The 14191-nt window shown below is 36.1% G+C and overlaps 1 protein-coding gene across 19 annotated transcripts in view; it reads left to right on the top strand.

Annotated features, from left to right (window-relative positions):
* DOP1A (DOP1 leucine zipper like protein A) overlaps positions 1-14191 on the top strand; it is a 98709-nt gene that overhangs the window by 53428 nt on the left and 31090 nt on the right. For all 19 annotated transcript variants that reach the window (XM_074397751.1, XM_074397753.1, XM_074397747.1 and 16 more), the window contains 8 exons: positions 2444-3062; positions 3981-4255; positions 5722-5874; positions 7794-7894; positions 9232-9491; positions 10782-12771; positions 13588-13699; positions 13810-13992. In XM_074397751.1, coding sequence (XP_074253852.1) covers positions 2444-3062; positions 3981-4255; positions 5722-5874; positions 7794-7894; positions 9232-9491; positions 10782-12771; positions 13588-13699; positions 13810-13992 — 3693 coding nt within the window. The remainder of the gene's footprint in view (positions 1-2443; positions 3063-3980; positions 4256-5721; positions 5875-7793; positions 7895-9231; positions 9492-10781; positions 12772-13587; positions 13700-13809; positions 13993-14191) is intronic.

Genomic DNA, 14191 nt, shown 5'->3' with positions numbered 1-14191 from the left:
TGGTGAGAGAGGGAAAAAGACAGCACTTGACAGAGGAAGAAGTGTAACAGCCCAGTGGGTTCACCTAGCCTACTGCCTAGACCAGGCGTCCCCAAACTACAGCCGGCGGGCCAGCGGGCCGCATGCAGCTCCCTGAGGCCATTTATCTGCTGCCTGCCACACTTCAGGAAGGGGCACCTCTTTCATTGGTGGTCAGTGAGAGGAGCACAGTATGTGGTGGCCCTCCAACGGTCTGAGAGACAGTGAACTGGCCCCCTGTGTAAAAAGTCTGGGGACGCCTGGCCTAGACAGAGTCGATTTATCAAGACTTGAAGTACAATGAAGAAAGAGTAATTTATGCCGAGCCGGCTATGTAGGAGACTGAAATTTTATTATTACTCAAATCAGTCTCCCCGAAAACTTGGGGATCAGAGTTTTTAAGGATAATTCAGTAGGTGGGGGGCGGCCAGTGAATTGGGAATGCTGATTGGTTGGCTCAGGGATGAAATCAGGGAGTTGAAACTGTTCTCTTATGCTGAGTCAGTTCCTGGGTAGGGGCCGCAGAACTGGTTGGCTTGTCCAGATGGGGCCATTCAGTTGTTAGAAATGCAAAAACTTAGGTTCACATAGTGATGTTACCTACAAGAGTAATTGGGGAAGTTGCAAATCTTAGGACCTCTGGAATAATGGCTGGTAATATGTAGAATTCCAAACCTGATTCTAACCTGGTAGCCTTTCATTTGTTTTGCAAGAACAATATAGCTTTAAAGTATAAACTAAATTCTTTCCTAAGGCTAGTTCAGCCTACACCCAGGAATGAACAAGGACAGTTGAGAGGTTAGAAGCAAGATGAAGTCAGTTAGGTGTGATATCTTTCACTGTCGTAATATTCTCAGCTATGATTTTGCAAAGGCTGTTAGACAGAGACAAGCACCAAGCAGACTAGAGATGCAGCTGTAAGATAGGCAGAGGCCAGGTTTTAGAGGGCCTTGAGCTATTCTAGGGCTTTTATTATTTAGGAACGCCGGGAAGGCCCTGAAGGGGAAAAAGCAAATGGCATAATTAAGTTAGTATATTAGAAAAGTTACTCTGGCTGCCTTGTGAAATGTAGATGAGAAACAGAAATAGATGTGGGAAGACCTGTAGTAGCACAGGTGAGGGGTGGTGGTAATTTGTACCAAGATATGAGGAGTAAAGATAGGAATGGATGGATTAGCAATATATTTAGGAGGAAAAATAGACTTAATAATAGATTGATAAGGGTAATGATTGCTAACACTTAATGAGTGTTTACTAGTGCTAAGCATTGTGCCTTGTGCTTTATATATACCGTCATGTAATCTTCATAGCAACTGTAGAATGTAAGAATTATTGTCTCAATTATACATATTAGGAAATGGTGGTTTGGAGAGGTTAAATAGCTTGCCAGGTATCACATAACCAGTGAATGGCAGAGCCCTAGTTGATTCAAGGCCTGCATCCCTAACCCCTCTACTGATACGAAAGTGGGGAAGGGAAGGAGGGTTGGAGAAGGTACCAAGAATGACCCCTAGATTTCTATGTTACGGACTCAAGGAAAAGTGTGTCATTCACTGAGGCAAGGAACACTGGATGACACCCAGCTTTGGGCAACAGAGCATTTAGTTCATATATTAATAAGATAATTTTTTGTGATCTTATTCAAATGCAAATTACACTCTGACACAGTCACCCAAGGAATTCTTAGGTATAACTTTTACTTAAACTAAGCCAGAAAATATACTTGATATTTATACTTACTCTATTCCGTTATAGGAAGGAAGAGGCTAATATACTCTAGTTCTACGCCAGGAACTGGTTCATTTGTTTGTTTATTGTAATTGTCTCTTATCCTCCCCTCTGGATTATAAACTATTCCCTTTATTCCTACTACTTAATACAGTGTCTGGCACATGATAAAAGTTCAGGAATTAGTCACTGAAAGAATGTAAGATTAATAGCAAAGATTTAATTAATACTTTACATATTTCAATAAAAATTTTACATTCATGTGGCCCTAAACAGATGACCTGTTATATTTTATTTATTGTTATTAATATGTTATTTTTTAACCTTACACATCTCATTCTTTGTATTGTTTAGACATTGGGAAAGTGATTTCATGAAGTAAATGAAATAGTCATTTGAAAACAAGCATATAGATCCTAGAGATTTATATGTATGTATTTTTGTCCTCAATCTAACCTTACATATGCTATGTATGTAGTCCATAATAAATACTTGGTGAATGAATGTACATTAATGTATTAGAACTGTTATCAGTATTTCCTATTGATTACATATAAATCAGTGTAGGGGCTGCTTTAAGAGTTAACAGAATGAGTAGGTTAAATTGTGAATAATCTAAAATGTCTCTCAAAAATGGCCATTTCTATTTCCTAATATATCCTTTGCTACTCAGCCTTTTGCTTTCTTAATCTAACAGGTGTCAGTTTCTCATGAAAATCCTACTGAAGTGTTTGAAGATGGAGAAAATCCACCAAGTAGTCAATCATCAGAAAGTGGATTCACTGAGTTTATACAATATCAAGCAGACCGAACTGATGACACTGACAGAGAACTGAGTGAGGGGCAGGGACCAGCTACCATCCCAATTGGTAGCACATCCTCTGAGACAGAAACAGCATCCACTGTGGGATCTGAAGAAACCATCGTTCAGACCCCTTCTTTAGTCACTCAGGGGACAACAACCCGAAGTGGGAAGACAGCCCAAAAGACTGCAATGCAGTGCTGCTTGGAATATGTCCAACAGTTTCTTACCAGACTTATCAACCTCTACATCATTCAGAGTAACTGTTTTTCTCAGGTTTTGGCTACAGAGCATCAAGGGGATCTTGGTCGAGAACAAGGAGAGACTTCAAAATGGGACAGAAATTCACAAGGAGATGTAAAAGAGGGAAACATAAGTAAACAAAAAACTTCTAAAGAATACCTTGCTGCCTTCCTTGCTGCCTGTCAGCTCTTCCTAGAGTGCTCAAGTTTCCCAGTTTACATTGCTGAGGGGAACCATACATCAGAGTTACATTCTGAAAAATTGGAGACTGGTAAGATCATCTCAGTTTTGCTTATATTTCAGTACTTTCTGTAGTATGCTTTTTTTTTTTTTTTTTAAAGAGGCACTCATTAAAACTGGGTTTTTTTAGCCAGTTTTTTAAGGTTTTAATTTGTAAGTTTTTTTTTTTTTTAAAATACTGTCACTATGCAGAGATTGATACATTGGAAGATTTTCTGATTTTGATATCTTTCACAGTTTTCTTGCAAGTAAGTCGGAGCTGAAAAGGAAATCTTCTGGAGAAAAGTAATGTAGCAGTAGTTCTGCTTTTCTTTATTATTACGAGTAATATATGTGTTTACCTTTATTTTTTTTTTTTATTTTTATTTTTGAGATGGAGTCTCACTCTGTAACCCAGGCTGGAGTGCAGTGGCACGATCTCGGCTCACTGCAACCTCTGCCTCCCTGGTCCCGGTTGAAGCAATTCTTCTACCTCAGCCTCCCAGGTAGCTGGGATTACAGGCACGAGCCACCATACCCAGCTCATTTTTGTACTTTTTAGTGGAGAGGGTGTTTCCCCATGTTGGCCAGTCTGGTTCTTGAACTTCTGACCTTGTGATCTGCCTGCCTCAGCCTCCCAAAGTGCTGGGATTACAGGCGTGAGCCACCATGCCCAGCCTGATTTTTATATATACACACATAGTGCAGTGACTACTGCATAATGCTATCAATATACTGATTTTTGGAACAGGAGAATAGATTGTATGACTAGGCATAAGATAAATGTATATTGAAAAAATATAAGAAATTCTTCTTGCTACTTAATTAAAGCTCTAGACTAGGTGAGAAACCATGGTTTTGCTAACAGGTCAAGGCCTTAAAAGTATTTAGTGGCTTTGTTTTTCAAAATTAGAGTGTATGTGAAATGTTTAGTATGATGAACTCTGATTGCTACCGTCTTTTGTTTCAGACTGTGAGCATGTGCAGCCTCCACAGTGGCTCCAGACTCTGATGAATGCTTGCAGCCAAGCAAGTGATTTCAGTGTTCAGAGTGTTGCTATTTCACTAGTCATGGACCTGGTGGGACTGACACAGTCTGTGGCCATGGTCACTGGGGAAAACATCAACAGTGTGGAGTCTGCACAACCCTTAAGTCCAAACCAGGGAAGAGTAGCTGTGGTTATTAGACCTCCCCTCACTCAGGGCAATCTGAGGTACATAGCTGAGAAGACTGAATTTTTCAAGGTAAAAATTCTAAGAAATGCATACATGACTTTGAAAATTACAGCCATGTATGATACTTGGCCTAGTTTGCTTTAAGAATTATTTTAAAGATGATAATAAAGCTTCATTAAACACCTCTTAATATGTGATACCATGTAGAAAATGATGCCACAGCTGATATATATACTGCTTTCCCCGTCTTATTCCCAATTTTGTGAGCAGGGGAGAAATGTAAGGATAAAGAAATAGGTATATTAGGATAAAGAAAGAGAAGTATTAGGGCACTGAGGCCGTGGAGGAAATAATTTCAGCTAAAAGAGGAAAGCAGTAGAACGTACTTTCAAATTAAGTGGTTGTGACACTTTTGCTTTTCATACAGCGAAATCTCAGCACTCCAAAACACTTTTTTCTGACTCTTCATATTGTTTCATTATCATCTGTGGTATATAAAGTCATTCAGAAAAAAAATTCAGAAAATTCTTTCTTTGATTTCTACCACAATGGTATAAATATTATCCTCTATAGCAAACATCAAGTAGATTTGGATTGTGTACATCTTAAGCAGATAGATTCTTTATACCGTACATTAAAAAAAAAGTTTTAAAATCTGATTTCATGTCACTGTGCCCCTTCAGATATTTCCTCCTGCTAGAGTTGATTTCTGTAGTATTGTGGTGAACCCTGAAGATTATTGCATTATTATTACTAATTGCACTATTATTAATACTGTCACAGATCAAGTGCTGTGTTAGCATATGTAGCTCTGAAATACCTATTATCTATTTTATTAAGTAGTTATTTGGACTATGAATTATTTTTCACTGTGTAATATATAACCATAAATATTAAATTGCATTCAGTGTGGGATTTGTATCTTATTAAGGATAATTTATTCTAGCATCACTTTACCAAACATCACTAAATAGTGAAACAGGGTCTTATCTGGGCCCTGCAGAAAACATTTACATGTCTAATGTTTTTTCTTTGAGACGAAGTCTTTCTCTGTCACGTGATCTCAGCTCACTGCAGCTTTCGCCTTTCGGGTTCCAGCAATTCTCCTGTCTCAGCCTCCTGAGTAGCTGGGATTACAGGTGCATGCCACTGTGCCCAACTAACTTTTTGTATTTTTAGTAGAGACAGGGTTTCGCCATGTTGGCCAGGCTGGTCTCAAGCTCCTGACCTCAGGTAATCCACCTGCCTAGGCCTCCAAGATGCTTGTTTTACAGGTGTGAGCCACTGCGCCCAGCCAACATATCTGATGTCTAAAAATAAATATCATTAAAGGACTGTCATAAAAAGTTCCAAGGGCTTGAAAAGTAGGCACATAGAAGACTGCACTTACTAATCTCATCGCCATGGAATAGAATATTAAAAACCTTTCAGGTCTGACAGAGAGCAGGCGTTCATTTGTACCTAATAGGAAATACTTGTTAAATAAATTTTCATGTATGGTATTGTGACTGTCACTTTTACATTTTTTTCTATAGCATGTAGCTTCAACATTGTGGGACCAGTTGGGAGATGGGACACCTCAGCATCACCAGAAGAGTGTGGAACTATTTTATCAATTACATAACTTAGTTCCTTCTTCTAGCATCTGTGAGGATGTTATAAGTCACCAGTTAACCCATAAAGATAAGGTAAATCCTCTTCTTATCTTGTGCACACTGACCTTCTGCCACACACACACACACACACACACACACACACACACACACACACAATACTAAAAAGTAAATTAAGAAAACTTTAGGGAAATTATTGCAGTTAACATGGGAATAAGAGAAAATAGCTTTGTTCACAGTGATCTTAATATCTATAAAATAAATGTATTCAGTTCTTTCTTGAAGCAAGTTCTTTACAAAAGCATCAGTAATATGAAAAATTAAGTAATACAAAAATCAAATGCTAAGTTTATTTCTTTGTTCACGACACCACTTATGGATAATGATGTTTAGTATTGGTGGTCTCAGTTCTTGGGTCATTTAAAGAAGAACCAGTGGCCTCAGTTAGGGAACTTATGGATATATTAACTAATATATATGAAATGAAATAATGTATAAAAGTACATTTATAAGCCAGAGAATGCTAGTATGTGAGATTATATTATTTGCATTATTATACTACATATCCAAAATAAGAATTTTTTATCCTAATATATGTGAAGTGTGATAAATCAATCAGAGGTGGCTGAGTTATTTGTCAGCCTGAGAAGAAACTGTAATAAGCATTTTGATAACTTCATCAGGGTAATTTAACGATGTTTGTGGTCTTCCTGTGCTGCTCTGTAATATAAGTTAAAGATTTTATTGAAGAACTTTTAGAAGTGGATTGTCCTATTTTTAAAAACTCAAAATGCTAGTGAGTTTGAGTGGGTCATATTCAAAAAAGGAATTGTGTTAAATAAATGAAACATTTGGCAGAGGAGAAAGTGGTATATGATAGAGTAAATAAAAGGAATGAAAACTGTATTCCAAGAAAAATGTTAAAATTCTATTTCTGCTATAATACATTTTTTTTCAAAATTATTCAGAAATAAGATTTTAGATAAAGCAGTCTATATTCTAAGAATTTAAGTTTTAGTATAAATGTAGGACCAGTTATATGCCTATGTTCACTTGGGTAGCATTTCATTTTTAAAGAAATACTCCCAAGTTCTAAATAAAGACATACATCCATGAAAATAATTAAAATATCTTTTATTGCTTAAGTTTTACATTTCTGTTGGTTGATAGAAATTCAGGCTTTGTAAGAAAAGCATGTATTAAGCTCATAATAAAAAACAAGCACTCTTCTAACCTATCACAAGCAATTTAGAAAGTTGCAGTCTGGTTTCTTGGGGTTGTTGCTTGGAGGATCCATAAATGTTAAGGAAAGGCTTTAAGAAATTTGGATAATGTGACAATTTCTACTTGATTTATATTCATACATGTTTGTTATCTAATACCAAATGTGCTTGCTTTTCTAAATTATTTTACATTTTCTACCCATTATTATGTTAATCTTTTCCCAAATCTCAAAAGTAGTTTAATTTGTAGAAATAATTTTTAAGTGTTTAAATTTTTTTTTTGAGTCAACTAAATCAGCTTTATAAGTGATGAAGAACTATTTGGGATTAATATATCATTTCTGGGACAAAAAATATATAGTGCAATATAATCAATTTTGACAACTAAATGTTTATGCTAAATGAAGGATGAAGTACTTTCTTGATTCTAGATGTGACATGTAATTAACTTTTTTCTTCTGTTAAACAATAATCTAGTAAACTCATTACTTAAAGTCTAAACTCAGTAATAATTATTTATGCGACAGGATGAGATGGTCCTTCAGGTTCAATATTTCTGTATGTATTTACTTATTTTCTATGTTTCTACTTCCATAAAGAATGTCAAGTTTATTGCAATGTGTGTTCGAATATTGTGGACATTGAATACAATACATTACTCCTAAATAGTTTGATTTTATTACATTACTCCTAAATACTTTGATTTTGCTAAAATCACTTAATATCTTCAAGAGAGGATAACATAATTTAAAGTCCCATGTTTCTCCTCAGAAAATAAGGATGGAAGCACATGCCAAGTTTGCAGTCCTTTGGCATCTAACAAGAGATCTCCATATAAATAAATCTTCATCTTTTGCACGTTCTTTTGACAGGTCAGTTACATTTTATATTAAGATTTCACAGTCAGATATCTTAATGTTGTCTCTTTGCTTGAGTCTACTGTCTAGTTTGGCAAGTGTAGGAAATAGCAATTTATAACTTTTTTAAAGAAAATTTATTATTTTGAAAACTGTAAGCTGTACTAAAATGCATGGTATTTTTAATCACCAGATTTTTACTTGTTGGTTTTATATTACCCAGCTCCCCTTCCCTTCCTTGGACAACTATTCATCATGTTCCTACTACATGTCAGGCACCATTCTAGGTGCCAATGATAAAGCAATGGATACAGCTTTCTTGAGTCTATATTCATGTTTAGTGAAATTGCATATAAATAATAGATTGTGTGTTTCTCAAGCAATTATTTTCGAACTTTTGCCTAAATTAGATTTATTAAAATCTGCAGCTGAAAACACTAACAGATTCTTTCCTTGAATCCAGAGAACTTGTAGCTGCCTAAGAGTGGTTTCAGTTTTTGTCTGGACTACATAGGCGACTTCAAATACCAGATCTGCATTAAATTCCAAGCTGCCATTTATAGGTGAATTCACATATTGTCATAAGATAGTCTCACCAGCTGGTCTCATAGTGGTGGCCACGAATCTGTGTTAGATCTCAGTCAGATCAGTTGTGTGCTCTACTGAACATAATTTCAGCTGGTGCTTTTCAATGAAGATTACTATTTTTAAGTGATCTGATATTGAACCCCTACAATGTATTGAATATGTTGAACCTTTACTTTGTAAATAATCATCTCTAATTTGACAACTGTCTTTCCTAATTTTAGAAGTGAGGGAATAGAGGTCAGGAAAAGTTGTTACTTGGCCAACACCATACAAAAGATCTTGCATTTTCTGATTGCAAGCCACACGTTCATACCTTTCACAGAAGATCTTTACTTGAATTAAGCGTATAGCTTTGACTCACAAAGAGAGTGTGAGCAGAGGAACATGGACCAACATGGAGTAATGTTGACTTGCAGAAGGCTCAGTTTATGTTGCTAAAGCAAGACTAATTATATTTTTTTCTATTTTTCAGTACTAATCTTATAAAAGTAATGTATGCTTGTGAAATTTCAAAGCATAAGTATATTTTTTAAAGGGCAAAAAGTTTTTTTCCTTTCTTATTATATCTACCGAGAATGTTGGGATTAAGGTTATTAAAATGCTATGATTTATGCTGAAGCATAAATTTATGTAAAATTTATGTTGAAGTATGACTGCTTCAAAATAGTTAATTCAAAATAGGAAACACAATTTATTTTAGAAAAGAGTGTGACAGTTAAGGTAGATGTTTGTTTCTTTGTTTTAATTATTTGTGTTTATTTTAGGTCGCTGTTCATCATGTTAGATAGCCTTAACAGTCTTGATGGTACTACTAGCTCTGTGGGACAAGCCTGGCTGAACCAAGTCCTACAAAGACATGATATTGCAAGAGTTTTAGAACCATTGCTATTGCTCCTGCTTCATCCAAAAACTCAGAGAGTTTCAGTACAGCGCGTACAAGCAGAACGTTACTGGAATAAGGCTCCCTGTTATCCAGGAGAGGAGAGTGACAAGCATTTCATGCAAAATTTTGCCTGCAGCAATGGTGAATATGACATAGAAGTAGACAACTTTATTTAGAATTATTAAAATAAAGTGATAAGTGAATACAACCGTAATTGGCAGAAGAATTGCATGTGAGATTTTCTCCATGGGCTTATTTTCTCCCTCCTCATATACTAGCAATGCCATGTGGACCATGTCAGAATATACCTCATCAGTGACCATCTTAGAGGATGTGGGTTTCTCAGTTGACTCAGGGTAGGAATCAAGCACAGCTCTGGCTAGAGGCATTCTTCAGTTTTGATGGAAGTACCTTTAGAGCTTAGTTAGCAATTCTGGTCCTACAAGGCTCTGTAGATACTTTATTGGGAATGTATAGTAAACCTGTAATACACATTTTGCATTTCATGACTCATTTTCTTCATCTTTCAAGAGAATAATAATGCCCAACTTTCAAGGTTTTATTATGACCATCAGATACAGTCATATTTGTGACATGCCCAAATATTCACTATTCCAACATTACTACAGAGTCCACACTTTATAAACTGTTGAGTGATGCCTTCTGTGCAGTGATAATGTCCCCTTGAATTAATTTATTTAAGGGACAAAAGACTCCCATATATGTCATTTGTCTCTTGACGGATAACCCTGTGGGGTCAGTATTGAAAAGATGATTTTACTAAGCAGGTCGTTGATGCCTAGAAGGCCGTGGCTTTCTCAGAGTTCCATGGCTGGGAAGTGATGAAGCTGAAACCAAACTGTCATATACCTACTTCATCTCTAGTGTGTTCCTACAGCAGCTTGATTCTTCTTTCTGACTTCTTTTCCACTGCCTCTTCTGAGTCTTCTAAGAATTTGCATTACCCTGTGTATTGCCAAAACATCTTTGTGTTAATGCTTTATCTGACTGTACTGAATTCTCACCTCCTCTCTGAGATCAGTATCAGACCTCATCAATGGTAATATGATTCTTTCCCTAAATTTGCTAGCATTTGCTGTGTACTACTTTGTATGGCATTAAGCCTTTCACCTTTTCTAAATGAATGTTGTCATCATTGTGTGCCCTCTAAAAAATACAGAAATGAATTATGTATTTGTGGTTTGCTGCTAATTTTAAACTTCAGAGAGTTTAGAAACAGCATAACTAAAGTGAGATATTACACAGGAAGGAAAAGTAAAATTTTTACCTGCAATAAAATGTAATTTTAATAGGAAAATATAAGTAGATGCTGACACTAATGATTAAAAATCTTGGTCACTATACATTTCTGCATTTCAGTTATTTTAATGCATTTTGAATTTTTCTTCTTTTACTGTTTTTCTCTATCAGTGAGCCAAGTACAACTCATCACATTAAAAGGAAATGGAGAAAAGCCACTTACCATGGATGAAATAGAGAACTTTAGTCTCACCGTTAATCCATTAAGTGACAGACTTTCCCTCCTAAGTACCAGCAGTGAGACAATTCCAATGGTTGTGTCTGATTTTGATCTTCCAGACCAACAGATAGAAATACTTCAGAGTTCTGACTCAGGATGTTCACAGTCCTCTGCAGGGGACAACTTGAGTTATGAAGTTGATTCTGAAACTGTGAATGCCCAAGAGGATTCTCAGATGCCAAAGGAAGGCTCCCCAGATGATGATGTTCAGCAGGTAGTGTTTGACCTGATATGTAAAGTTGTAAGTGGCCTCGAAGTGGAATCTGCATCAGTTACATCTCAATTAGAAATTGAAGCTATGCCTCCAAAGTGCAGTGGTACAGATCCAGGTGAAGAGATGATTAAAATTGAAGATGACTCCAGTCAACAGAGTCAGAATGCTTTGCTAAGTAATGAAAGTTGTCAGTTTCTGTCTGTGTCTGCAGAGGGAGGCCATGAGTGTGTGGCAAATGGAATCTCCAGGAATAGCTCCTCACCTTGTATTTCAGGAACCACACACACTCTTCATGATGGTTCTACTGCTTCCACAGAAACCAAATCTAGACAGAGGAGTCACAGTAGTATTCAATTCAGCTTCAAAGAAAAATTATCAGAAAAAGTTTCAGAGAAGGAAACAATAGTTAAGGAGTCAGGTAAACAACCAGGAGCAAAACCTAAAGTAAAACTTGCCAGAAAAAAGGATGATGACAAGAAAAAATCTTCAAATGAAAAACTCAAACAAACCAGTGTATTCTTTAGTGATGGTCTGGATTTAGAGAACTGGTATAGCTGTGGAGAGGGAGACATTTCTGAAATTGAGAGTGACATGGGTTCTCCAGGATCTCGGAAATCTCCCATTTTCAATATTCATCCTCTCTATCAACATGTGCTCCTGTACCTCCAGCTGTATGATTCATCCAGGACTTTGTATGCTTTCTCTGCCATCAAAGCCATCTTGAAAACGAACCCTATAGCTTTTGTAAATGCCATTTCAACTACTAGTGTAAATAACGCATATACTCCTCAGTTGTCTCTCCTTCAGAATCTATTGGCTAGACACCGGATTTCTGTTATGGGCAAAGATTTTTATAGTCACATTCCAGTGGACTCAAATCATAATTTCCGGAGTTCTATGTATATAGAAATTCTTATTTCCCTCTGCTTATATTACGTGCGTAGCCATTACCCAACTCATGTCAAGGTTACTCCACAAGATTTAATAGGCAATCGAAACATGCAGATGATGAGCATAGAAATTCTGACACTACTCTTTACTGAGCTGGCAAAAGTAATAGAAAGCTCAGCGAAGGGTTTCCCTAGTTTTATTTCTGATATGTTATCTAAGTGCAAAGTTCAGAAAGTGATTCTTCATTGTTTGCTGTCATCTATCTTTAGTGCTCAGAAATGGCATAGTGAAAAAATTGCAGGTAAGAACATGGTTGCTGTGGAAGAAGGTTTCTCAGAGGACAGCCTTATTAATTTCTCAGAGGATGAATTTGACAATGGCAGCACGTTACAATCACAACTTCTTAAGGTGCTTCAGAGACTGATTGTTTTAGAACACAGAGTAATGACTATTCCTGAAGAGAATGAAACAGGTTTTGATTTTGTTGTATCTGACTTGGAACACATTAGTCCCCATCAGCCCATGACTTCTCTTCAGTATTTGCATGCTCAGCCAATCACGTGTCAAGGCATGTTCCTCTGTGCGGTAATACGAGCTTTGCATCAACACTGTGCATGTAAGATGCACCCACAATGGATTGGTTTAATCACATCTACTCTGCCTTATATGGGAAAAGTTCTACAGAGAGTGGTTGTTTCTGTGACGCTACAACTGTGCAGAAATTTAGATAATCTAATTCAGCAGTACAAATACGAAACAGGATTATCTGATAGTAGGTAAGAGGTGTTTTTTAACTTTATTGACATTTTTCACATATGACTGCTTAATGTCTGGAAAGTAGGTCACAACTTGAGTAAATTAGTGGTTTTTGGTAGGTTACAAATAGTATGTTACATTCCACAAAAAAAAAGAAAATTTGGCTTGAGGAAGAGTATCAATAAAATAATCTAGAATGGAAAGGGAAGAACAATTTAAACAGGCCTATTTTCTCCCAAGGTCTGAAATTAATTTTAATGCTCTTCTTGCCTGAGCTGGCAAAACTAATAGGAAGCTTAGGAAAAGGTTTCCCAGGTTTTGTATTTTATCTAAGTGCAAATACATTTAAAACTGAAAATAATTTAAATTTACAAATCTTTTCCATGCAATTTTATTTCTTGTTTTTGATTTTCATTGTTTAGAGGCAAATTTGATCTGAGTCCCCGTGCTCAAAATGAAGTCTGAAAAATTAGTTCAAGTAGACTGATGTCTTATTTTTCTTTAGAGTAACCTCAGTTTCTACGTGTAAAATAATAAAACTGCCTGTATTGTTTAATGTTAATATGCCTCCCATTTCCCAATAGCTAGAGATTCACTGGCCATTATTTGTTTATTTTGTATAGAGTTCTGTAGCCAAAAGAACTCTAGTACATTTAGTTCAACTCACTTATTTTATATATGCAGCAGTAAAAGCCTCTGATTAATTCTTTTAGCCATTTATTAATCTAGTATTTATTGCACATTTACTATGTGCCTGACACGTTGTATTTACTAGTTATAAAATATGAACTATGTTATTGTAAAACTTGGATTTAAGTGAATGAACTTTATTTCAGGCCTCTGTGGATGGCATCAATTATTCCACCAGATATGATTCTTACTCTTTTGGAAGGGATTACAGCCATTATTCATTACTGTTTGTTGGATCCAACTACACAGTATCACCAAGTAAGACTGTACATATATTTGACTCCTTTTGAAAGACTATGAGGTCTAATGAATTTCCATTTGTAAATCTAAGTAAGTAATATTATATTTTTTTCCTCCACTGTTAATAGCTTTTGGTCAGTGTAGACCAGAAACACTTGTTTGAAGCACGCAGTGGAATCCTCTCAATCCTTCATATGATCATGTCCTCTGTAACATTGCTTTGGAGCATACTGCATCAAGCTGATTCTTCAGAAAAGATGACTCTTGCTGCATCTGCAGCTGTTACCACTATTAATCTTGGAGCTACAAAGGTTAGACAATTAATATTCAATCTGTAGCGCTCAAGAGGCTGTTTGAGAACCTTCCCAAAGATTATATTCAGAATATATGAATAATTTGTGTGGTATTTATAGGAACCTGCATAGATGAAGTAATTATCAAATAATTTTTAACATTTTTCTTAGGCTATGGATGACATATCACAGAATTAGCCCATTAAGTATATAATTC

Source organism: Saimiri boliviensis, chromosome 4 (assembly GCF_048565385.1).
Source record: "Saimiri boliviensis isolate mSaiBol1 chromosome 4, mSaiBol1.pri, whole genome shotgun sequence".
In the NCBI taxonomy this organism is placed as follows: domain Eukaryota; kingdom Metazoa; phylum Chordata; class Mammalia; order Primates; family Cebidae; genus Saimiri; species Saimiri boliviensis.
Note: the sequence above shows the minus strand (reverse complement) of the source record. Positions and strands in the feature narration are given on the sequence as shown.